Source organism: Ptychodera flava, chromosome 21 (genome assembly GCF_041260155.1).
Source record: "Ptychodera flava strain L36383 chromosome 21, AS_Pfla_20210202, whole genome shotgun sequence".
Classification (NCBI taxonomy): domain Eukaryota; kingdom Metazoa; phylum Hemichordata; class Enteropneusta; family Ptychoderidae; genus Ptychodera; species Ptychodera flava.
In genome coordinates, this window is record NC_091948.1 from 24,057,521 (window position 1) to 24,084,909 (window position 27,389).

The 27,389-nt window shown below is 37.1% G+C and overlaps 2 protein-coding genes and 1 non-coding gene across 12 annotated transcripts in view; 1 reads left to right on the top strand and 2 right to left on the bottom strand.

Annotated features, from left to right (window-relative positions):
• LOC139121790 (protein mono-ADP-ribosyltransferase PARP14-like) overlaps positions 1–1,390 on the bottom strand; it is a 44,358-nt gene extending 42,968 nt beyond the window's left edge. Inside the window, exon 1 of one of the 2 annotated variants that reach the window (XM_070686949.1) lies at positions 947–1,390. In XM_070686949.1, coding sequence (XP_070543050.1) covers positions 947–1,118 — 172 coding nt within the window. In that variant the 5' untranslated portion in view covers positions 1,119–1,390. The remainder of the gene's footprint in view (positions 1–946) is intronic. The other variant, XM_070686950.1, reaches the window with a different exon arrangement.
• A 12,517-nt stretch (positions 1,391–13,907) lies between these two features.
• Positions 13,908–13,980, bottom strand: Trnav-cac (transfer RNA valine (anticodon CAC)). The gene has a single exon. It is a non-coding gene; the product is annotated as a tRNA-Val (tRNA).
• Positions 13,981–14,431: 451 nt separating this feature from the next.
• The window catches only part of LOC139121791 (chromodomain-helicase-DNA-binding protein 1-like), a 52,319-nt gene continuing 39,361 nt past the window's right edge, over positions 14,432–27,389 (top strand). For 2 of the 9 annotated variants that reach the window (XM_070686951.1, XM_070686956.1), the window contains exons 1-5: positions 14,432–14,566; positions 14,822–14,956; positions 15,204–15,490; positions 24,532–24,826; positions 25,345–25,425. In XM_070686951.1, coding sequence (XP_070543052.1) covers positions 14,948–14,956; positions 15,204–15,490; positions 24,532–24,826; positions 25,345–25,425 — 672 coding nt within the window. In that variant the 5' untranslated portion in view covers positions 14,432–14,566; positions 14,822–14,947. Of the gene's footprint in view, positions 14,628–14,821; positions 14,957–15,203; positions 15,491–24,531; positions 24,827–25,344; positions 25,426–27,389 lie in introns of all 9 variants that reach the window. The other 7 variants (XM_070686954.1, XM_070686957.1, XM_070686959.1 and 4 more) reach the window with 7 other exon arrangements.

Below are 27,389 nucleotides of genomic sequence, written 5' to 3' on the forward strand. Positions count from 1 at the left end.
AATGAACCTTAAAACAGTAGTGAAAAAACAACGTATGAAATGGGTGTATCAGACTGTTGTATCCAATCACTTCTGGGAGTCATTGGTTATTTTTGTGCTAATCACATTTTGTTACCAGTAACTGGCAAAAACTCAAACACATGAAGTGGTAAAATGCAACATTTTTACTATTAAAAACACAATTTTTCACAAACCATTATTACAAATGAGAGGTCCTCCCCACAAGCTGGTCAATTTAAAATGTGATATATGTCAAAAATATGAAGGCACTCCACAGGAACATTTGTGAATGGCTGTACGAATTTCAGTTCTGGAGAAACAAATCTGTCCCCACCATGAACAAACATGTTCTTTGCAAATTAATGGCGCACTACCTGAGGTATGAAGAATTTTCCAACAAATTCATTCCTACGTCTGATTTTATTCTTGATGGTAATAGGCTATTTTCATGACCTCTCCTCCTACAAAGGACATTTCATTCAGGTTATTTTTGTGGTTTATATATGATTCAAAGTTAAACATTTTGCAGTAAGCAAATGTGCTAGTCTCACATGAAAGTTAGTTATTGGGTTTAAAAACCTTTGCGACAAAAAATATGAGAATGGTCATATACCGTACACCTCTTTACAACATGAGAGCAACATTTGGCTTTGCTTGAGCAGGACTAGTAGATTTCATTTAGGACTACTAAAAATGAACTGCTACTAGTCCTTCGGGCTAGTGGATGATTTGACCTTGCGTCGAGCCCTGCATACAAATACAATACTGTAAATGGAAGGGCTCTGAAACTTCATACACTTTTAAAATTACTTTCGTTTTGAAAATCTTCATTAAGCCTTGCATAGGTCGTCACATACAGAGTATGACTAATATACATGGTAACTTCATTTACATGAACACTGATAAACAGGAAGACTTTGGGCAGAATTTTAATGTATACTGGCACCTTGCGGGTCGGCAAATTTAACGATTGCTTCGCCATCGTTCTGCATGCAGACTCCTTCGACGTCGCCACCTCCCGAAATACTCCGTCTCTGAAAGTATATGGTCAGTTCATCTTCGTTTGTGTCGGCAGGAAAACCTGACGCAATTATGGACCTGGACGACGTCGTCGCCATTGTGCTAAGACCGCAGTATGATGTCCTGGGATCCTATGTTCACAATTTCACCCTGTGAAGCGTGACGCGAACATTCATCCAGACCAAAGTTACATGCGTACAAAGTACATCACTGTTCATCTAGAGAGAACGAAAGTGGGATCTTTTCATCAGTCAAGACACCTGATAATATCTTCGCGCAACACTCAGTTTTCGTTCAAATGTCTGCTTTCGCTTTGGCTACGCAGAACAGAGGTGCTGAGTGAAGTTAGGTTGACCTCTTCTGGGAAACTACCGTCATATCACGTGACAGTGGAAACTCTTCGTCGTGATTGGTTGTGTCATTTGTGTTAATGAGTAACTGATACTTGGGGAATCCCCAGCTTTGATAGAGAGCCCCCAAAGGTGGGGAAAATAATTTTTGCAACTTTGGCGACGCCGTCTTTTCACTGAGTCGTCGGTCTTCTTGGCCACACTGGGCCAAGTGGGCCGTGGGATATGGATCAGTCACGAATAGTTTATTTTTACTAAAGTATTGCATGATAGATGGGCAACAAGTCTATAATTTCTTGGTATTTGAATACAGTTTTAGGCTGCGTTCACCCCGGGGGCGTTCACAAACACGTCTGGAGGAGGGGCGTCAGCCTGAGGAGGTTCTAGAATTTTTTCTCTCGTTTTACTGCGCACCTCGAAAGGAAAGGACCCAAACTTTTGCTAAAACTTTTTTCAATGAAACTTTGAACCACTCTCTTATCAAATCAAGAATAAAAATGTAAGGTCATCATGCAAAGTTTTCTGCTAGAGAAACAAATTACCCGACATTTTGAATTTCAAAATCCCTTGAATCCCTTATGTGACTCTATGGAGAAAAATTAAATTTTCGAAAAGCTAAGACACTGAAATGTTTTCTTCTACAAGAGCTTTAAAATGAGCTCCTACAAGTGGTAGATCAGAAAAGAATTGTAAAATTTTAGAGTCCGAATATTTATCTCTGGGGCGCATTCTACCTGAAAGTCTGTAAAGTACCCTATAACAACCTTGCATGTAAAATAATTTCAAATTCTCTTTTTTGCAACTCATTATAATTCTCAAAGATCAATTCTATCTTCAGTACACAGGGGCGTTGGTGGGCTGCACATTTCAATTTTGGCACATGCAAAACACTTGTCATCATTTCTTGTGAAAAAACAAACCTGATCACTAAAAAAACTAAAACTTGGTGACTTCGCCTCACCTGTAAAAACACGTGCAAGATGATTGCATGCAGAAACTATATTAAGCATAGAATTGTCTGATTATTGTATTTATGCAGCAAAGAGAGACAATTCGGGTTAGTGATCTACAGTAAGTGAAACAGTCCTGAAACCTAGAGTGAGTGTTCACTGGTTACGTAGCAGCAATAATTGTAGTCCACGGGTCTTTGTTTGCTGTGTTGGCTATTCAGCCGGGCCGGGGCTGGATAGCCAACACGGCAAATAAATGCCCGTGGGCTACAATTATTGCAGCTAACTGGTTACGTTGTGTTCGACAAATACCGTGTGATTCACCTTCGGCCTGGAACTAAGAGTCTCACAAAAACCGTTGTATTATAAGTACTGTGAACCTTTTTGTTATTTATCTTAATGTTACTTTTTATGTAATATTGATCTATTATGATACTTCCAATCATTAATATAAGTATAGGATAAAGCCCAAGTACGAGGGCTCTTCTGGTATATAAAGTCCAACCCAACGATAAAATGTCGAGGCCGCAGGCCGAGACATTTTATCGTAAGGTTGGACTTTATATACCAGAAGAGCCCGAGTACGAGGGTTTTTATCCGACTTAAAAACTATCGCCCCTAACTGATATATTTTCGTTTTCAATGTGTTTACGTCAACCGTCCCCTTTGTCAATGTAACATGTTTAGGATATGAATTAAAACTTTTATTTGTGAAATAGCCTTCCAATGTAATGGAACATCCTATAAATGCCCTGGGGCACATTATATAAATGCCCTAGGGCACAGCAGATTTTGTGTTGCAGCTGGTTTCCGCTGTGTTACCAAATTTGAATATTAAAACATACCAGATGTCTACAGAATATGACATGTTCACGTTTGATTGGACAGTACTTTACTACGGCGCTGTCATTCGTTTCTGGAATTTGGTGACCAAGGCTTTACGAGTAAATAAAACACCCTGAATTGAGCACTCTGATTGGTCAATCAACAGTAGATAGTTTTTAATACTTTTTCAAGTCCCTCTTTCAGCCCCACAGCTCTTTCAAGTTCACCCGAATGTACAGTCAACACGATTGGAACTAAATTGGGAAAATTAGATGAGAGTAATTATAAGGAAAGTGTATTGAAATCGAAAATTTTACAGCTTAAATTTTATAAAATGATAGAATAGCGTAAAAAGTCGAAATATTGTTTTCATCGAAAAAACAGCAAAAACAAAACGATTATTGTATATCCCTCAAATTGGATTCATTATATGAAAAAAGTTTGTTTTTGTGTAAAGAATATAAAGAAACGAGACAAAATGTATAAAATTTCTCTAATACAAGACTTTTGAGTCAGGGCACTTTTGAAATGTACCTCTTTTTTTTTTTACGTGAATTTGGGGCTTTATGAACGATAAATGTAGTCAGAGCACATTTGAAATGGCCCTGATTGGCGTAACTGTAATTCGATCGAAAAACTTCATTTAGGGCGAGGCAAAGTAACAAATGAGATTAGTGCTAGTTTTTCAACGAAGAAACTACAAACAAGTTCACATATTTTCATTCAAATATAAATATTGTTCATATGGTTTGAACAATATCAGACTAGGTACTGTCATGCAATGATTTTACTCATAACAAAGGCAAATATGGTGTAATATTAAACAAATTTCTCAAATTCTTGAGAAATAGTGCTAATTCAATTATCCTAATTTAGTCCGGTCATACCAGTTCCGCTCAAATTCCCTCTCCAGGAACACAGCCTTCGGTGCTACCAGCGAATGCCGTTATACAAGGGAAGAAATGAAAGGGGAGATTTTAGAAAATTATTAAAATTTGAACTTTTCATGTAGTTTTTTTCAACATAACCAGAATGACGGCAAATGCAGATGGCAGCGTGATTTTTTAATTAGCTGGGCTAAATAGCGCCCTCTCTGTTGCGCTGCGAAGGAAAGGGATAAGGGAGCGTTCAGTTATTACGGCCGGGGGTGGGCCGGCAAAATCCAGGGGGGGGGGGGCAAATTTGAAAACTGCAAAAGGGGGGGGGTTCATGTATTTTTCAATCAGATCAGAGGGGGGTCACTTAATTTTCATAAGTATCCGTCCTGTCAAAAAACAGTTTCAGTGTTCAGAAATATTCTGGGAGATAAAAATGATTCACTGCATGATTTCATTCTCTGACGTCATTTAACTGTAAATCTGAACAAAAGTATAATTATCTATCATATGAACATCTTGCCTTGGCAATTCTGAGGCTTGTCTTACCCTAAATTGAGCTCACTGAGAGCAATGAACAATTCCTATTACTTACATATAAGAGATACAGCAAATTTTGTCAGGGAAATTACTTAACAGTTGCCTGTAGTACATGTAGTACCATGAAAAGTGAAATTATACTTTTAGGTGAAATTCCAATATAAATATTGTTGCCAACATCTGAACTTTCAAATACCCTATTTAAATCAGGTTTATTTGTATCAATTGTCAAACACCTTTAAAAGCATCAATTTTTGGTGCAATGGGTAGGGGGTTCACTTATTTTGACTGATGCGCAGGAAGAATTTGCCGGCCCACCCCCGGCCATAATAACTGAACGCTCCCTAGGTGTGAAAAGGGTAGACCTTTCAAATGTTGTTAATTACATGGAAACGTATAGCTATTAAGGCTGGAGTGAATACATTTGATCATTGATATGTGCATAACAGTCAAGTTAGAGTGAAGGAAAACGAAAGGGAATGTTTTATGAATGAAAAAGAACGGCAAAGACACTCTAATGTGTCCTGTTACCAGCTAGACTTTTTCAAACGAGATTTCCATCTAATTTTTTAGATTCAGAAATACCATGTGAAAACAATGCATAGATCTATCGACTGTTCGAAATGAGCAGACTGTTCGGAAAATCAACAAATAACTCATGTGTCCTGTTGAGGGCGCGGCACAGAGAAAGGGTGGTGTCGATGTCCCGTACTGGGTGTCCCAGTTATCAGAAAACTATACAACATTTCAGCTGTAGACCATAATAGACCAGGTTACAGTTTGATTCGTTAATACTTTTATTGGACAATTCCACTTAGTCTCTTTGCCAAGAATTGAGAAGCGCCTTTGTGATTTATTAAAATATTTTATGAATTAAACTGTGGATTCCAAATCGAAACCACCCAACGCATTAAACAACGCACTTTTCTTTCTCAACTCAGACTCAAGTACAATTGACGTCCAACTTGAATGTTTCTTAAATATTTACAAAGATAATCCCTGAATGAAAAATCCCTTAAAAACCCACATTATAACTTTCAGCGGGCTTTGTTACATATTTATAGCTGCATGTAGGAGAGTGTTGGGGATTTTACCAACCTTTGCAATTCGTTTATATTTTCCCACGAATTGCCAAGTTTTATCATGTGTAAGCCCACCCACTACCAGCAGTAAGTATTAGGCTGGTGAGGAGGTATTAGAGGGAGGGGAACTTAAAAGTTTTGCTCTGCGTATGAGGAAGGGGCTGAAAATATTTTAGTTTCCTATCATTTTCTACATTTTCAGATTCCATAGTTTAGGTAATTCTATGAAAAATGAATAGCACTTTAGGTCATCCAATGGTTCTAATGGTAGTAATAATTGGAGGAAGTTGTCGTTGTTGTCTTCATCATCATCACCATCCTACTTATGGGTAGCTGTATTGGAATTGATTGAAAACGGTGTAGCAAAAGTTGGTATTCCAAACATGGGCCCCATAATATTCAGCATGTGAACAAGACAGGCCATCCCACGAGACTTGTGTACCATATAGTGGCTTGGGTAATCCCGGCCGATGAATCGTCACGTGAACAGAAAGAGCTATCGAACTTTGTAGAAAAGGCGTCTAAGAACGGTGAAAAACATGTTGTTCTTTACATGTAGAGATTTCTATTGGAATGTTATGAAGGAAGGAAGTCGGGGGTTTATGCGGGCTTTTCAGCGTAGGCGATATAGACTTCACGCATCAAACTAGGGTTTCAAGGACGTTTACAACTGGTATGTAGACAAAAAATTTGACTTTAGAATTTCACCAAAAATGTTCATCCACTATACATGGGAGTCTATGATAAAATTGTGAATAATTTTTTTTTCAATGAAAAACTTGCTATACTTGTGCACATACAGATGTTAAATAATTAACATAATTGTACTTGATTAGAATATGATGGTTAAAGGTGCATATTATGTGTACAAGAAATCTGATTTTGGAATTTCACTCAAAATGTTCATCCACTATACATGGGAGTCTATGAGGAAACTATGAATAATTTTTTTTCCAATACAAAAATAGGTAAAGCTGTGTATTTATGTACGCTCGATTATTAATATTATTGTACTTGATTAGACTAGGGTGGTAACAAATGGTTATGTTCGCCAGAAATTGGATTTTGGAATTTCACCAAAATGTAGATTCACTGTACATGGGAGTCTATGAAGAAACTATGAATAATTTTTTCCCAATACAAAAATAGGTATATCTGTGTATTTATTTCTCGATTATTAATATCAATGTACTTGATTAGACTAGGGTGGTTACAAATGGATATGTGTGCAAGAAATTGGATTTTGGAATTTCACCGAAATGTTGATTCACTATACATTGGAGTCTATGAGAAAACTTTGAATAATTTTTTCCAATACAAAACTATCTAAATCTGTGTATTTATAGACATCTGATAATTCATTGTAAAGTACTTAGTTAGACTAGGATGGTTAAAGGTTGATATGTGTGCAAGAAATTGGATTTTTGAATTTCACTGAAATGTTGATTCACTATACATTGGAGTCTATGAGTAAACTGTGAATAACATTTTTACAATGCGAAACTAAATTAATTTGTGCTTTTAAAGGTGTTTGACAATTGATACAAATAAACCTGATTTAAATAGGGTATTTGAAAGTTCAGATGTTGGCAACAATATTTATATTGGAATTTCACCTAAAAGTATAATTTCACTTTTCATGGTACTACATGTAGTAGTCTACAGGCAACTGTTAAGTAATTTCCCTGACAAAATTTGCTGTATCTCTTATATGTAAGTAATAGGAATTATCAGATTTTTTTAACAACCCTATTCCAATTAAGTACTTTTATGTCAATTATAAAATATCTATACATGCATAGATATAATTTTGTATTTAAAAAGTATTACATAGTTTTCTCATGGACTACCATGTATAGTGAATCAACATTATCAACAGCTGATTATCAATTTAATCCAAATATCAAAATTTTGTACACACACGCTTGCGCAAAAATATTGCAATCCACCTGTAATTTCTATCCAATCTTTTTGAGGGGTAATGTCAAAATTATAGCAAGTCAGAAGGGGAAATTTGAACATAAACACCTTGTAAGTTTGTAAGGGGGTCATTTAAAAAAATCTGATAATTTTTTTGATTCTATCACCCCCAGAGGTGTTTGTGTGTGCAGCTTTACACAAGCAAAATGGGGGGTCATGAAATTTTTGTCATCTTAAAAGGGGGTCATCAAATTTTTGGTGCAATGGGTAGGGGGTTCACTTATTTTGACTGATGCGCAGGAAGAATTTGCCGGCCCACCCCCGGCCATAATAACTGAACGCTCCCTAGGTGTGAAAAGGGTAGACCTTTCAAATGTTGTTAATTACATGGAAACGTATAGCTATTAAGGCTGGAGTGAATACATTTGATCATTGATATGTGCATAACAGTCAAGTTAGAGTGAAGGAAAACGAAAGGGAATGTTTTATGAATGAAAAAGAACGGCAAAGACACTCTAATGTGTCCTGTTACCAGCTAGACTTTTTCAAACGAGATTTCCATCTAATTTTTTAGATTCAGAAATACCATGTGAAAACAATGCATAGATCTATCGACTGTTCGAAATGAGCAGACTGTTCGGAAAATCAACAAATAACTCATGTGTCCTGTTGAGGGCGCGGCACAGAGAAAGGGTGGTGTCGATGTCCCGTACTGGGTGTCCCAGTTATCAGAAAACTATACAACATTTCAGCTGTAGACCATAATAGACCAGGTTACAGTTTGATTCGTTAATACTTTTATTGGACAATTCCACCTAGTATCTTTGCCAAGAATTGAGAAGCGCCTTTGTGATTTATTAAAATATTTTGATGAATTAAACTGTGGATTCCAAATCGAAACCACCCAACGCATTAAACAACGCACTTTTCTTTCTCAACTCAGACTCAAGTACAATTGACGTCCAACTTGAATGTTTCTTAAATATTTACAAAGATAATCCCTGAATGAAAAATCCCTTAAAAACCCACATTATAACTTTCAGCGGGCTTTGTTACATATTTATAGCTGCATGTAGGAGAGTGTTGGGGATCTTACCAACCTTTGCAATTCGTTTATATTTTCCCACGAATTGCCAAGTTTTATCATGTGTAAGCCCACCCACTACCAGCAGTAAGTATTAGGCTGGTGAGGAGGTATTAGAGGGAGGGGAACTTAAAAGTTTTGCTCTGCGTATGAGGAAGGGGCTGAAAATATTTTAGTTTCCTATCATTTTCTACATTTTCAGATTCCATAGTTTAGGTAATTCTATGAAAAATGAATAGCACTTTAGGTCATCCAATGGTTCTAATGGTAGTAATAATTGGAGGAAGTTGTCGTTGTTGTCTTCATCATCATCACCATCCTACTTATGGGTAGCTGTATTGGAATTGATTGAAAACGGTGTAGCAAAAGTTGGTATTCCAAACATGGGCCCCATAATATTCAGCATGTGAACATGACAGGCCATCCCACGAGACTTGTGTACCATATAGTGGCTTGGGTAATCCCGGCCGATGAATCGTCACGTGAACAGAAAGAGCTATCGAACTTTGTAGAAAAGGCGTCTAAGAACGGTGAAAAACATGTTGTTCTTTACATGTAGAGATTTCTATTGAAATGTTATGAATTAAGGAAGGGAGTCGGGGATTTATGCGGGCTTTTCAGCGTGGGCGATATAGACTTCACGCATCAAACTAGGGTTTCAAGGACGTCTTAAGTTTTAAGGAGTCCACTGAAGGGCAAAATGCCCAATGTGAAAAACAAGCCGATAACTGTGTATGCCTCCATATTACACAATCTACTCTGCAAGAAAGATAATGTAACCTTGAACCTTGTTTTCTCAGCCCGACCCCAAAGGATGCCAAATCAGCAAGAAATGGTTGGCATTAAACGTTAAATACCAATCTTCCATGCTTTTTATGAACACTGAATCTGGGTGCAGGATCAGGGCATCCGTCAAGGCCGTTTGCAGAATTGGGGTTTCGCAAACGATGTGGCTGTTTTTGTTCTCATACATGGTGGGTGGATTTGGGAAAAGGTTTCGAGTGAACAGGCGGACATACTTTTTATGGTTGGTGGGAGGGGGACTTTTATTCTTTGATGTATAGCGGGTACCTTGAACGATCCCAGTGGGCGGAAAGTGGGTACTGTACGGTTATGTTAGCGTTGCCCCTATCATGGGAAGAGTTGGAGAAAAGATAGCAAGAGAGGGTAGTGGGCAGTATTTTTATGTGGAAAAAGGTAGCGGGAAACAGGGAGGTTTGCTGATGGGGAATTTGAAAGGGGAAAATAGTAGGTCGAGAACGCCAATTCACAAATCTGTTCTTGTCTACTCACCACTTTGTACAGCACGTTCATGTTGTAGGAAACTGCAATATAGGTTAATAATTGTGATTTTTTTTTGTAGACATCTAGATTCATGATTCCGCAAGATTTCAAATCGTCAGCATAGATACATGGTCGCATGATTAATGTAGAAATAGACTGAAAGAACTATACTGGTGATTCGTGATGCATTCAAAATTTATGTCGTAACCTTTGAAACATTAAACTGACGATGAAAATATTTAAAATGTGAATAACAACGGCAGTTTAGTCTGTGACCATTGATTTTGAAATTATAACGCTTCACTGAAGAGTCTCAAGTTTTAACACTGATAACTTGCTGTAATTATTTGAAGAAACGGCTTCGGTTGGCAAATTTGACTGTGAAATAAAACAAAAAGTTGCCACTGTTGCTCTAATCTACGTGAAAGAAGCTATAATTCAATAATTCATCCTGCAGTGTGTGACATTTAAAACAAAAACACATAGAACCTGTAAGTGCAGGTAGCTGCACAGGTTATTGTAGAGTCTGTTAGACCGGGTCCACTGTGTAATATTGTCATCGTGGTTAACTTTGAGATACCAACAGTTTTTTTTTCCTTTTTACAGGCGGCAGCAAATTTTTAAAACTTCAGTTTTCAAGTTGTGTATAATTTTGTTTCTTTTAAATAGAAGTAGCATAAACATTAAAAATCCTTTTATTGCAAGTCTGTCTCTTCTTGAATTTGGCGATCATTCTGTAAATGACAACCGCAGTTAGTTTATTTTTCAAGATGTAAGATGAAAAGACTGAGAAATGCGTTTCAATTTGATCCTTATTTTTCATGATGTATGATGAAAAGATTGCCTTTGTTGGTTAGTGTGTTCTTTAAAATGGAAACATATCTTGTAATTTTGAAGGGAAGAAGAAGCAATTGCCAAAAGTTCACAAATATCACAACTTAAAAGCATGAGTGTTTTCTCTGCGTTAACTGATTGGAAAAAAAAGTAAATTAAAAGTTTGATATTTTTCCTTGTAAACAAACTTTCAAAATATTAGTTCTTGACATATTTACGAAACCCTCTGCATACAAAAGAATATTGGCGCAGCTGAAGAGCATCGGGCCTAAATTATGATCTAGAAAATAATCGGTTTTCCCCAGGAACCACTTCTATAGCCCTGTGAAGCAACTGGACCCCTTGGATCTGCTTTGTGTGGGTTTATTCAGTCTTGCCAAAATCTTTATCAGTTGCCAATGTGCCTTAAACCCACTGGCACTTTAGTGCATCTCACATTTATTTATTTCGTTTGTGTTTAATGCATAGTCATGCTTATAATTGATAGAATAACGTATCAAGTGGGTATAAGTTTGAAGAACGGTGACACGTGTGCACAAGGCCTATTCCCTTTCTACAAGAGAACTTCTACCCTCTCAGGAGAAGGATGATAGTTGTTAAACAGATGCCGCAATGTAATTCAAGAAACTTGTAGACAATGTTGATCCTCGACCGAACGTGTCAGATTATCCCACGCAGCAGCAGATACGCCCACATCACGTGCAAAATGTTATGAATACTTGGAAACAACGATATCGATGACTTCTAATTTTTCCCTGGCTACCAAATCTGATTAAAATCAGATGTTAGGCGTTCACTCGGGTGTTTGCTCTTTGTTCTCTCTTTCGTCGTACAAGGTTGGACCAGTAGCTGTAACCTTTTCGATTTCTTTCACATTCATCGTTTTGATGTCGACTACAGTTTCTTGTTCTGCTCCACAAAGCATATTTAGACACAGTCACTACAGGTATAGACTGCATTGTTATTGTAGACAAGTGAATTCTGGTCAGGACTACAATTCAAATATAAACATTGCATATGACAGGGAATTTTACATGTGAAGAGGTTATATTGGCGAGCTGAATAGTTGGTGTTTCAACATGCTTTGGGGAGTTGAACAAGAGCTTCTAACTGACATACAAACAAACCACGTATGAACGGAAAGTGCTCCCGTCTTTCAGTGTATATTGCAGTTGTCTGTTAATTGAACCTCTTGCCACAAGTTTGATACTTCATTGTATTTATTTATTTATTATTCATTGAAATTTTTATTCTCAACATCATGAACAATATTCAACATAGATTAATTTAATAAAGTCATTAAGTATAGAAATATGTAATCAGCTGAAATGAAAATACTAATTTTCTTTGACTGCTGTCATTGTATCATCACTTTACATGGTAAGTGTATTAGCCTGAGGTCAAGTCCTTCATGCTTTATATGCCAAACTGTGAAAGCTCATTAAATATGCAAACTATAAATGAGCTGACACGAAAATGCAAATGTCTTTTACTACTATTACATAACTTTATCATCAATATACATAGACTTTCATCAACTTTGGTCAAGTTCCTCGAGTTCTCACTTATTTTGAAAGTTCATTAGATAAACAAATTACCAATCAGTTGACATGGCAACTTTCATCAGCTTTGGTCAAGTCCTTTCAGTTTATGTGCCTAATTTGGAATGTTCAATAAAGTGCAGATTATCAAATACCTAACATGAAAATTCAAAATGTCTATCACTAATCCATAGTAAGTTTCATAAAATTTGATAAAGTCCTTCCAGTTTTTAAAGTTCGTTAAATATGCAAATTAGTAACAAGCTGATGTAAAAATGCTGAAGACTTTCATAAATATTTTATCATAGTATCTTCAATGTACATAGCAAGTTTCATCGACTTTGATTAAGCCAATTCAGGATTATATCTCTAATAAGAAAAGTTCATTGAATATGCAAATTAGTAACTACATGCTCTAAAAGATCTACACCGACTTTTGGTAATAAAATATCATAGTTTCTTCAATGTACATAGAAAGTTTCGTCAACTTTGATCGAGTAAATTAAGATATAGGAAAGTACGTTTAAATATGCAAATTTATCGAAAACGGCTACAACAACTTTCATGATTGTGATATCAGCATCTCAAATATACATTGCAAGTTTTTCCATATTTGATCACGTAAATTGAGACAAGCCACACCAAGCAAAAACTAAACAATTCTTCCCATTCCCGAACAGAATATATGTACAACATTTGATTCACATCTGAAAAAGCCATTCTTGAGATACCGCGCCAACAGACAGACATCTAGACAGACATCGATGGAAAATTAGCTCAAAGGTCACGTATGTGACCAAGTGAGCTAAAAATACTGAAAAAAAATCGTCCAAAGTTACGTCTTCTGGCCCTTTGAAACATGAAAGTGAAAAAAATGAATAAACGATGGAGACCGAGTACATCTCTTCATCTGATTTCCATCAGTATCTACCTTACCACACAGGTATGGTATCTATCTAGTTGTAGACCATACCTGGTAAGGTAAGCAAACTTTCCATGAAAGGTCAATGAATTTCAAATTCCACAGTCCTGGATTACGTTGTTGATTTTGCAAAAAAAAACCCAAAAAAAACAAAACAAAACTGAGGGTTCCTTTTAAAAAATTGCAAGAAGAAAACAATATAGGGAGAATGCTACGATAAAATTTCCGATGGAATTTGAAACAAAATCCAGCTTTCGAGGATAAAAGAGGGGAGATGTGGAGTGTATCTGTGGAAGACGCTGGCAAAAATACCTCCTCTATGATGTATGATTTTTCCGATACCATTGCCAACAGGGTACTCCCAATGGTCTATACCAGACTCTCTCACAGCCCTTCGTTCGCTACACAACTCTTCCCACCAAGTGAAGCTTACTGAGCCAGCCAGGCTATCTATTACGAGTAACGCGTAGTGGAACTTAGGAAACATAGCAGTGATTTGAAAATCGCAAAAGTAATACAGAGTAATATGGTCTTGCGTGAGAAAGTCAAACGTTGAATTTCAAATTGCTGCCTTTTTTTCGAAGAGCAAAACTTACAGTCATGAGTTTTGTTTTATTTAGAAAACATTCCTTACCCTGGAAAAGGCCTAATACTGTACAATAAAAAAATCTCTCAGATATTGTTTTCGCCCGGGCTCGAACCGGGGACCTTTCGCGTGTGAGGCGAACGTGATAACCACTACACTACGAAAACTGGCTGATGACCACCAAGGGATTTTACAAACTATACTTACAAAGTACACACCTAAGTATACCTGTAATGTTGAATTTCAAAGCAACGCGGGTTCTCACTATATTGTCTGATATTCTAGCTTATAAGTTCTTATTTAAGTAAGTTCTCTATTCACTTCCATACTTTCCCTGTAACCCTGTGTCATTTCACCTACCTAACCCCTATTATAATATTACTGATTCATAAATAGTCAAATTAACATAAGCAGTGGGGTGGTGGCGCTATTTTACATCTAATTAGTAAAGGTGATTGAAGAACGTTTTATACACAACAGAGAACTGTTTTCATGACGAATGTGTAAAAATGCATAAGGTAAATTTAATATTTTCAGTCTCCACAAACTGACCGAAATGTACGTTTAATTTTCCGGGTATGACGTACATTTAGGAAGATTACGTCAAAGGACGTATCCCACAATGCCATTCGAAGCCGTGTACAAAAGGGAGAAGAGAAAACGAAAAAGCCAATAGAATATGGCGGCTGTCCAGGAGTCAGTTCCAATCTCAGCACGGTTGTACCCCCTTAGAGACGACAATTTGTAAACAGTGTACGTGAATTATCTCTTCAATTTCTACAAACTGTGTCGTTTTCCTTTTGAAGTTTGTCTGGTACGTCCAACCGCAGTTTAAAGGTCACATACTGTGGAATTTTCCATTGTTTTCGACTTCACGTTGCGTTTTGCCAGTCTTGTTGAAATACACTCATGTAGCGGTAAATATAGTGTGGGGTTTTTCTAAAAATATCCCATATTCTTGACTCCTATATCAATTCCTTAAAGTTCACTGCAATGCTTACGTTTCAGAGAGGAGTAATAGATCTGCAAAATTGTAGAGGAAAGCAATTCGTGATAGAGGTGATAGTCACAGCCGCCCTCGGATGCAAGCTTGGGAGCTTGTGGACCCGGTGCTCGACGGACCTCAACTAAGCAATGGACAAGGTGAGGTCCTATTTTGATAGAATTTCGTCTGCTTCTCTGTATCCTGACGCGCGGATGACACCGTGCACAAACCACCTAATATCATTGCATGTATTTAGTATTACACAATTCACATTATTCCCCCGAATTTGTGTTCGTTTGCATGTGCCTAACGGTTTTACTTTATATTTATTTGTCTTATTTTTTGCCTGATTCCATTTAACAGCAGACGGATAATGTGCCATTTTGCTTGCTTTTACCCATTCAGTCTCCCTTCCTCGCTTATGGAGATGTTAGCCAAATAGTTCCCCAAGGGCCTAGTCCTGCCCCGCATGAGCATGCCGCTGTTGTGCCCAGTCAAGAGCTGACCACTATCGAACCCTTACCTACGGATGACATCGAAGACTATGGCCATTACAAGTTTTATCTTCCTACACAGCCTGTTCCACGGATACAGGTTGACAGTCAGACTGTTTTCTCGCAGGATATCGAAGAAGGCGTTGATGTGGAGGACGACAATGGCCAAGAATCGTCAGCTGAAAGCGAAGCCTCCAGGTAAGGCGTTATCTCGTCTGCTTTACTTGGAGTTCCCGCGAATCGTCTTTGCTTCACAACTTTTAGCAGTTACTGGTTTTGCCAATGTTTACATGTGTTCAACCACGTGGAGTTGCTTCAGTAACTGTTTGGAAAACCCGGAAGTGGTGGTTTTCTTGGATTTTTTTTCCAAAATGAAGGGGGAATAGCAAACGTGATGAATAGGTGCCCAGGTTTAGACTGGTGTGCGAATGTTGAAGATTTTACGTCCAACTCGTTCAGACATTTTGCCTCGTCTTCAGGGTGTTTTGACAGGTGGTTGGTACAACTGTTGAATCTACCATCGTGTACTTCTTGAGAATGAATGAACTTTTGCTCATTTTCTTGTGCATTATGTGTTTTTCAGCTACTGTATTGCCAATACATGAGCACATAACTTCAGTCATTTGCAAGCAATATATCTGCAATAATCTGCACCTAAGGATTTACTTCTTGGATGAAAAAGTTACACGTCTCACCTTCTTGTTTTTTTATGAATCTAATTATGTCCCTTGAGCAAAGACTTTTTGCAGTAGATTTATCCAGTAATGTGCCTACAGCTTGCACCCAGCTTTAGTGTACATGTTGCTGTTGAATCTTTCCATGTGCTGCTCTTCTGGGCGTAACATTGCAAACTTTCTCCCATGGTGTGCCAATGTATTTTTGCAAATCTCTTCTATGATACTTCAGAATTTTGACTACAGTTTGCAAAAACCAATACAGTGACTTATTTCTTCATTCAAAAGAGTTTTGCACAGGTTTGTAAAAACATTTACTCTACAATGTTAACCAAAACCAAGGGTGATACCCCCAGTAATAGTTTCCAAACTGCAAGAATTTATGGTTTGATTTTTGGAAGAGATAGCATTTCTTTCAGATTTAACAATCCTCATGCCTGCTTTCAAAGCCTTGTCTTTCCAGCACCCTGTCAACCACGAATAATTGTTTTATTTTGGTGTATTTTAAAGGTAATAGACAATAAAACATTTGCTAATGCTACCAACAAACATGATTAATGAAGCAAAAGAGTTTAAAATCTTCATCAAATTCCCGAAAATTTCAAAGAAACCAGTGAACTACCCGGCCCCATCAGATTCTTGGACTGCAGTAGATATTGGACACAAAAGATGGATTCAGTTTCTGAGCATCGTCTGAGAACATGCTGTCTATTCCCTTGCTGTGAAGGATAGAACTTGTTTCATTATCTACAATTCGTATCGGTGGACATATTTTCCATAGTGCTCTATGCAGTCGAGCTCCTTCATTGGATTTTGCAAAAGTTCTCTGTCGGATACAATACCTTAAGATGAAGACGCATTTTGTGAACAGTCTTGGTATCAGGAGGCTTTGATTTAACTTTTGTCAGGAGTTTTCCTTGTGTTGTTGTCCTATTTCGACTGTCCATACTTTTACCCCATTGCTTCACCCCATATAGTTAAATAGGCTGTTGATTTTTAACATGCAAAATTTTGAAATTTTCACTTTTTCTCTCAGATGTTCTTCAAAACAGGTGGAATGCTTACCTCTGGTCATAGAAGTGAGACTTTGATCATTTTGGAGTGTAACTTTTAGAGTTTGTCCATAGAATTTGTATTTTTCATATGTTTTTGCTGACATGGTCTTTCTTTATTGGCCTCCATCTTGGATTTCTGACATAGCTGTTGCAAACATGAAAAACGACAACCTTGGGGTCTTTGCAGTGGCAACATTTCTCCCTTTCCTTGAAATAGCAAGAAACCTCCATATTTATTTCACATTGATGCCATCATGCTAACACCATGTACTGATTCTATACTCTTTCACAAACTAATTTGACGTATTTCTTTCACATATGTGCTACGTGTTTGTACTTTAACGACACAAAAGGACATGTTGGTTGTAGGTGGTGATCACGTTTGAAAGCTCAGAATTGCAATTCAGGTTGTTGTGTCACCACACACCAAAGTAGGATAAGGTTTCAAGCCACCAATTTTCTACAATTCACATATACTATGTATCTGGCCTTATCACTCTCCTTAATGCTGCGTACAAGCTCTTTTTCACAAGCATTATGCAATTAGCTGTCTTTTACTTGGAAAGCAAGTGGCAGCCATCTTGGATTTTTTGTTGTGCTTCACATGTCAAGCTCTATACCAAGCTTGGTCTTACTTTGAGGCTATTGTTGGTCATTAGTGTCTTTAAAACATGTAACTCTTGTAAAACAATTTTTGCTGTTCTATGTGAAGTTTTTTGAATTTAGTGAGAAAAATTCTTAGGCAAAAATGGCTAAAAAGGAAGCATCACATATAATATGTGTGACCTATTTTAAAATGTCGTACCCTTGAAGTTGTGTCATTTGCATATGAGTTGACACAACAATTGCTATGCTTTTGTCAGATATTTTCTCCTATTTTAAGATCCTGAGCATGTCTTTACCCGCTATTCATTGGTGTGTTTGGTTAAGACGCCAGCAAAAGAATTGTCTTCACTGGCAAAGTTTGCCTACACATGTTTTTTCTATTGAAAATGTGTTTTTAAACCCACAAGTGTTGTTCAGGTCAGGAGAAGGTGCAACCCAGAACAGCTGATTGAGGCCACTTAGTCAGAAGTGGACCTACAACTGTGTTGGACCATCATTTGAACTATCATGTTAACAAAGACAATAATGACAACTACACTTTGATTTCTTACATGAAAATTCATGTATTTCAGATGTCGCTTTGAGTATTCATGTTGATTTGTGATAACTTTATTATTTCCTGTGCTTTACAACAAGCCCTGACATTTCCACATTGTACAGTTCCACAGAGTCAATCCCTCTCCCTTAACAGAATATCACTGTACTTCCTAGAGCACAGCGATATGACAAAACCATGAAGTTCTTCTTGTATTCTGGAAGTAATTAGATAAAGAAAAGTCTAGTGTCATTCCAATGACTGTTCTTGAGGCTATCAAGGCACGCCTCCAATCATGCCATTCATAAGTTGTAATTACCCCAAAATTAAATCACTGCTCATGCCTGGCTTGTCAGTGTGTCCAGTGAGGTGCTGTTTATAATTCTTTCGTCATTGAGTGGCAAAGGTATACATTTATTGTCGCCTTGTGAAAAGGAGACTGTTCTTTTCAACGTAGAAGTCGGTCACACAATGCTGCATTCATTACAGTACATTGAAATGTTCTAGTTCACTGTAATAGTGGTTGTTATTATGGATAATATTCCCATACTCATCATTAATCAGCCCTGCATTCTACCAAATGCACAATTCCACATTAGCTTCCAGCACTGCAAAGTACTTCCCCAGTCCAGAAGTCAGTAAAAGTTTATTGATAAAAACTTTCTTTAATCTTCTCTACAACCAGATTCTTGGTTTGAAGGTGTTGTTAAATTTCAAAGTTTTGTAGAAGTTAGACAACCTTTAACCTGTCCTGTAACTGAATTGATTACATGAACAATGAACCCACTACATTATAATATCTCCGTATTCTAGTCTTCACTTTTATTTAATCAAATCATGTGAAAATGTATATGCATTTTAAATTATTCATTCTATTTCATACAATAGATCCCGCATAAAAATTAGGTTCAAGTTCCACCGTCATGACCTTGTATATGTCTGACTTGGTCCCACAACTAACAGATTATCAAGTTTTGAACTCCTGAAACTTTGTGCAGTTAAATTGTACGCAAGGTTGAAAAGTCTGGTCTCCAGACGTAGATATCTTGCTTGTGTATTGTTAGTTACTATAATTTAAGTCCTCTAGTAATGTTTAAGCATTGCATGTAAACAGCAATGTGGAAAGTAAGCTGTCAACAACCTGTTGTCATAATGAAATAGGCTTTCAACCTCAAAACACCTGTTCTTTTGTTGTTGGTTATCCCTTGTATTGTTTGCTATTTGGTTGACTTTTTGTGATTGTCAAATGCCCAAAGACCTTTTTCCAATCATCAAATCTTTGAGTCTGCTGGCAAATATGTAGCTCATGAAGAGACTTGTTATAGATGAAGTGGCAAATTTAGGACCTGCTGTGTGCTTATCGTATCTTTGTTGGTTTTTGACCCTGGTCATCCAGTCATGGATATTTTCATACACCAGGGAAGGAAGAGTTCAGTTGTGTTCCAAATTTAAAAAAAAGCTTGACACAGGTTGACCATTTTAAGTCCAAAGAAGTTTTGATATGGAGATTACATTTTCATTTTTAGATATCTATATAATAAATGTATAAAGATTTAATTTGAAAACTCCGTAATAAAAACCAAAGCTGTTCAGAAAATCTATAATAAATATGAATTAAAATCACTCCACAGCAGTCCACAGCAGAACTGAACAGGGACTTGAACATTAAAATGAACTGAAGAGCAACAATCTTAGCAAGCGACTTAGCTGTACATCGGTCATTTTGTCAGCTTCGTATTACTTTACAGATTGAAATCCTAATATTCCAAAACATGACCATGGTTGTGATTATAGGGCAATCATTTTTACATTCTTGGCACTTTCACAAGATTTGCAACCCGTGAAACCTGATGGTTTTGAGGTAGTTTACAACTTTTCCAAATATCAAAGCTGAGAAAAAGTATTGTTATTCACATATGGTCTTTGAAGTGTCCATTAAAAATATTTTCCATATTTAAATTTTTCACACAAATACAAAAGGCCCAATATTGTCATGTTTTGTATGATTTAAAATCACTCTGCAAGAACTGCTGTTATGATTGGTATTGATCTCCGTTATTTCAAAACCAACCATTGCTTTAACCCAGTGATTACTTGAGTCTCTAAAGGTACATCTGAACCTTGCATTTTCCAGCAGTAAATTCATCAGATAAAAGACATTATTTGCAAGGCAATTCTTCTGACAAAAGGTATATGAGAATTATTTTCTTTGGTTAAATCCCATCTCTGACATGGTGCTTTCCAGTAGTCGTACCAGTTGATGTTGCCCAAGCCATGACATAGCCTTGCCAGAGTCAGGATAAATACAGCCACAGAAGATCTGAAAGCAAGTATTTCAGGTTTTCAGATCGTACTTATATTCTTCTGTGCAGTTTGGGGGCCACACAGGGTTTTACAAGGCCCTGGGAATATCTGTGTCTGCATTATTTTGGCCACTAAAACATGTTAGCTGGCAAGAAGCCTCTGTGTTATTCCTAGCTAAAATGGCAGAGAACTACTCTAAATGTAATGTTCCTTGAGCCTGTAATGTGAAAATTTTGCTTTTTTAGCTCTATTTCTGAAATTTTATATTCTGTTTGTAAAATTGTGTGAGACATCGCCATAATGGCTGCCTGAAATCACCAAGAAAAAAAAATTTCTGAACTGTCTTTGAGCCATGTGGTAGGTACAATCACCATCTCACACCTCAGTTGGTGCTCAACTTTTGTAGTTCTGCTCATCATGTGAAGAAATATTCTTCCTCAAACGTTATATTTCAGTATTTCAGATGGGAAAATTCTGGAAAATTTGTTGGGGGCCCACAGGTAGCTGTAGACAATGGGCAAAGTCCGGCAGCAAGTATCGAAGCCCTAGCTTGTTGATATGATATCTATAGGTGCTATCAAGGACAAATTTTGACCTTTGACCCAACTTAAAGCCCATCAACAATTAGATTTTCCAAAAACTATTTCATTTGAAGAAAATATTTAGTCTGATTGTATCATTTTTACTGAAAATGTACATGGCATAGGTGGCAGACAGTGAAACTTGGCAGACCTTGTGAATTGCTACAGCACACATAAATGCCTACTCCTCATGTGTACTCAATTGTATACTATTGTAAGCTGTTTTCAGGTTATAATTTTGAATTCGAATGGGAAAAAAACTACTTCATGATTTAAAAATTGTAGTAATCTTGTTAGATTCAGTTATTTTAATCATGCGTCTGTTCCTCCTGTACCTTTTGGACTAGTTTAGTGGGAAAATAATTTTTTTTTCATTCATGAAGTTTCTTGTTGTGCTGTTACTACTACAAATACTACGAGTGGTAAAATTAGAGTGTAAAATTGTAGACTTGAGCCAAAAATTCACATTTCTTGTGTGTTAATGTGTTTGAATTACGTACTGCTTAAAATGCCAACTAATGTGTCGCATTGCAGCAGAGGCCATGACAGGATATTTGCATGTATGAAAATTTTTTCATTCATCAGGAAAATTTGCTCCAATTTTACTATATGCTTTAACTTGTACATGTCTTGCATGGTTTAAGCATAGAATTCCAATTGTTAAGCAGTTTGTCTGTATTTTAACAACCTCATGTTACATTTATTGGATTATTGTGCAAAAATTCATGTAGTGTCTCTCAAGCAGAGACACACTATCATCATATGATTCCTTTTTTCTCTAAAACCATAACAAAAAACTGAGAAAATATATGACAATTTAACTTCTGAGAAACCCTGAAACTGTCATAGACACAAATGTGTTGAGATTGAGTATCTATAGCTTTGCGGCATGGCTGTTGCTTAGTATTGCAGTTCACAATGATACAACCTGATTCTTGAGTTCCCAACTATTATGAACTTGTAATTTTTCTGACTCCTTTCCGTGCAAAATTGCAGAACGTTGGTCTTCGTTAGGTATTTTTTTTATCCCTTGTCAAATTCTGTTACTACAGAATTCAAGAGTCCCAAATGAGGGGAACAAATTTCAGTGAATATTGTTAAATGATTCTCATTTTCAAGCAATCGTAAGTGGAAGGTTAGTATTTGTGTTTATGAAAATGAGAATATGAGATTCGACTACAATTTTTGAGAGGGTCTAGGGAAAGATACCTAATAATAGCGCAACTTCACAACTTGTGATGTACACAGCATATCAAAACCAGTAAGTTGAAGTTTGTCACTTGGCATCATATTTACATCTTTGAGTTATGTATTAGGTATCTTTGGTAGAATTGTGATTCTCTTGACATTAATGTAACCAGGAATTACCGTATTCATCAAAAGATGACGTTATCTCTATCTATGCAAGATGATATTGTAAATTGTATATTCCATGTGTTATGTTACATATTATCTTTGCTAGTACCTTGCATATTGATAGGTGTACATGTAGACTATTCCATGATGGATCTTCTCTGCTACTGCAGATCTATTTATGAGAAGAAAATGTCTTGGTGGTGCTGCAGGGACATACTTATCCATTATGTGTACCAGCATGTACTTTCTTAAATGTTTCCCATACATACGCATTCAAATTTGAAACACAGAATGGATGTGACTCTTCAGTTTGTCACATACGATCTGTATTTCCTCTGCCACTCTCAAATTCGTAAAATTACTAATTTTTTAGATGATTTACTAATTTTTTTCATTGTTGATTCGTAAATATACGAATGCAAGGAAGCAGCTGGTTGATTGAGAGCTCAAGGCCCCCAAACCTCAAAATAGTTCTGTCTAAGCACATGTTGTACTTAATATGAATTTGATTGAATGATATTCCGTATTGGAACGGTTAACTTTACTTATGAATTTCAAAATTTACGAAAAGTTTCAATACCCAATTCGTAAATTTACTAAAAAATTTCAGAAGCCAGAGGAAACACAGACGATGCTGATAAAATCATTTTATGAAAATTGGTAGCATGTTGTCTTTGTTTCAGTGGTTCATTCCATTGTGTGAGTACTCTTTATTCCCATTGCTTTTCCAGTCTGTTACTAAGATTATCATATATAACAACTGTTGTTAAAAATCCATGCGTGAGAGGGAATCCATGAGTTTTTGACTCTCTCTACACTCTTGAAGTTGAGTCTGCAGCCATGTTTTTGAATAATAGTGGTTTTGTATAGCGTAGAGAGACTGTTGTAAACAAGATGTTATGATGCTCTGGGTTCAGTTTAGGATAGCTGTTGTTTCCTACAGACCAGTTTTGTATCTGGGACTTCAACATTAATGCATCATAGAGGCTTCTTCGCTATGTCTGTCACATAGTCATCACCTCATCGTTCACTCACACTGTGTGTATCTGTCACATAGTCAACAACTCATCGGTAGTCATCATTTCCTTCTGGCAAACTTTGTCACTGGTTTTGAAAATCCTGCCGAGTATTGCACTGCAATATTTATCATTTTTGTGTGCCCTACAGACAGCGACAGGTCATAATCTCTGTAATCTCAATTTATTTCCATGGATGTCATGATGCTGCAAAGAAATCATTTGACACAATCCATGTACAGTATAAATAGAATAGATTTGTCAGGTAAATCCTTGCATTATATTCTGTTTTGATTGACTTCTGTCACTGAATGGATTGCCTGTTTTCAAGTGATTTTTTTGTCCATATACAGTGGCTTTTTAAACTACCTGTGAAGCAACTTTCGTCAGTATACCTAGCATGACAAAGTTAGTGTCTTTGGACCTTTTTTGTCAAGTTTGTATAATTTTAAACTTCAGGGAACTTCTTTTCTGGTGGATGTTGCAAACTAGCCGAGGACTCAGCACTCCAATGAACAGCGTCAGAACGTCAGCTCCGTATTGCAGAAAGATATTTTACACCAAAAATACCATGTAATTAATTATCAGCAGGTGTAAAAATTGTTTATTTTTGAGTACTTTACTCTTTTCCTTTATTGAAGGGAGGTGGGGTTGGGGGTAGCATAGTGATATCATGACCCTGCAGGTGTATAGGTTGGGTAGTGTTAGATTTTGTAAAAGTGTGATCTATATTTGGCTGTATGAAAGGGATTAGAAATTGGATATGATTGAACTAGGGTATGATTGTTATAGGGCATTTTGATGTTATGAAGCCTTCTCTGGGGAACTTCACCTAGTAATCACTTGATTAGATCATATATTCTTTGAATAAATAATACAGCAAAATTAAATTATAAGCAGTCACATGTGACCAATGATTAAACTCAAACAACTGAGTAGGTCGTTATGTCTAGTACATGTGCTAGTGTTTACTAATATTATATTTCTTACAACAATTAGATCTTCCCAGGTAGCAGTGTAGATCAGTCTTGTGTTAATTAATCATTAGTAATTCACATTACCCAATCAGTAGTCATGTTAATTCTTCTTCATCTCTTAATTTCCACTTGTAGCAATGAAAGTAGTTCGGGATCAAGCCAGTCAGGTTCAGAGTCTGGGTCAGGATCTGGATCAGATTCAGATTCTGGGAGTGGTTCAGAATCAGGGAGCCAGGAAGATAGCCAGTCCAATTCCAACTCTAGTTCAGAGTCTAAAAATGAAGAATCCGATGGGCAGGAGGTGGATGAAGAGTCCATGGATACCAGAGATGCGTTTACCAACAATGAATCTACCAATGATAGTAGAACCAATTCGTCATCTTTGAAAGCTGGTGTGAGCAAGAAAGAGAGACTTAAAGATCTCAAACAGGTGGGTTGAAATTTCTAAACTACAGGAGAATTAAATCTAACAAGCTCAAAATATTGATTAATATTTCAGTCGCTTGCATGTTTTTTGTCCTGTCTTATGTCTCTCAAACTTTGTCAACAAGTCCCATCTTAAAAAGCAATAATCAAAATTTGCAAGGTATATCGTGGTGAGTTAACCTTGTGTTTGGCACATGCATCAAGCTGTGCATATGGTAAAGTTTTAATTAAATGCAGTGGAAATATTAATCTTTCATAGACGCCAATAAATTTTTGCGAATTTTTATTTGTATCCCTCTAATTTGGATATTCAGTAAATATTTTCATGATTACAGCCCGGTAGTTTCTTAACCCTTTGCACCCTGACCCCCTGGTACCCAATGACATCATGCGGACATTTTTGTCTGAGCCGGGTTCAAAGGGTTAAAACATATCAATCATTGTTTTACTCTTTTTTGCCATTGATGTATACTCTTTTTGAATCAATGTGGATGTCACAGTTGGTGCTTTGTTGACTTTCAGATGTGGGAAGAGTTTCCAGATATGTACGGTGTCAGAAGATCCAGTCGTTCTAGGAGAGAAGTCGAACGTTTTCAGGTTAAGGTAGTCCTTTCTCCCTCGGTGCTGTAAAATGCTGCTTTGCTGTTCGTCTTGATCAAACCTAGTACCTGCTATCGTAGAACATGTAACGCTCTCATAAACCTTGCAACTTTGTAGCCAGGATTGCAGAACCTATGATAGGATATAGTTGCAGAAAACATAGTAACTAAATTCATTTTTCAAAGGCGCCCTGCAGAATCTCAGGATTTTGCTAGTGTTTATTCTGACTTTCTTTTCATTAAATGTAAAAACCAAAGTTTTAAAGATATGTGCTAAAATTGATTTCGTTGAGGATAAAAAAATCATATAATTATTTCCTGTTGTACATCTACTTATGTTTAGTGAATTGTCGAAAAGGAAATAAGTTGATAATGTTAACATGATATTGCAGTTGACCTAGAAGAATTATCAGTGGCAAGTTTAGCATTGATTGTTTTAGTGCAACAATAATGATAAAGGTGTTTGCTTACAAATTCATGAATCGTGACCATTTTGATTACTCTGGGAATTTAGTTATTGAGGTAGCTTGAGAACAGGTGTTTCTGTTTTGATGCAATTCACCAGCTGTTCGAGGTATTTCGAGGTATCAAAAACGGAGGAGTGAGGGACAAAGTGCGGGACACGCAAACTGTAATTTATGGCACTCTGAGGGACGTCCCGCACTGTGTAAAATATGGGACTCTGAGGGAACGTCCCGCAGAGAGTTAAAAACTGGACTCTGAGGGACGGGGGCGCCCACTACGATGTGCATTGGTCCGGTACGCGCTGACGCGTTACTTTTCAGTTTGGCTTTTTCGTTTGCAATGGATCGCCAACAGCGTCGTCGACATTTTGAATCCCGCCAACAGAACGTGAAAAGAAAGATGAAGCTACGCCAGGAAATCGCTTCCAACGTTTATTTCGTTTTTAGCAAAATCATTAGAAGAAAATATAACTTTCTATGTAGCCCATTCATCATGATGCCCTGTCTGATGTGGCGCTTGGATTGCCACCACTGTCATGGCGAGAAATGGTATAACATCACAAGCAGATCGTGCCTCGAAGTTTATCGAAATGCTTTCACGTAAAATCTGTATGGAGACGTAATTTCTCGTGTGAACAGATTATGACATAGCAACCACAGTCCTATAGCCTTGCGTACAGGTCTGTGTGTTCCCGGCGTTATACGGCCTCTCACATGTAGTAGGCCGTATAACGCCGGGAACAGAGTAGAGTAGATCGAAACGCAAACGGGGTGTTATTATAGGAAAGGCAGTGACTTATTTTAAATCTGAATAAAATGCTGTTTCTGGTTGTGTAAGTCTGTCGATCGAAATATATATTTTGTTCCCAGTTGATTAATCATGGGGGAGGGCAGTCTAGATCTCCCCTTTATGGTTTGATATTTACTGACTCGTTCCTTCTCATTTTTGTCAATCGATGAAAGCATTTTCGTCTTCCATATTTCAATCTTACTTTGACCGATGTTATATCCTGACCTATAGTGTCATTAGTTTTGACCAACGTACAAAGACGTGGCCCATGCGCCCGGTTGACGAGATATTTTGCAAAACTGTGAAGAAATATTTGAACACGTACGACCATACTGTATGCATGGGGGCCCGGGACACATCGATGTCAGTCTTTCCGGACTGTTTACATGTAGCTTAGCTGGGGATATCAAAGCAGATGAATCAGTCAGTTTAATAAAACATAACTTTTCGGACATATTTTATGTCAATTTTGTCAATGTCGGACTTTTGATTCGATTGAGAAACCAGAATCACCTACAGAGATGTCTGTATTAAACACGGACGCACAATTCGGAATAGTTTGTTGTGCTACGTCGGTCTCAGTCTTGGTGTCTCTCCCATAAATTTTCGAATCTATAGGCCTACACTTGTCGTTTCGATTCACAGGTAGCGGTACACCGATGACCAGATATTGTATGTTCTTAAAACTAGTCTATAAAGCAATTTTACGACACT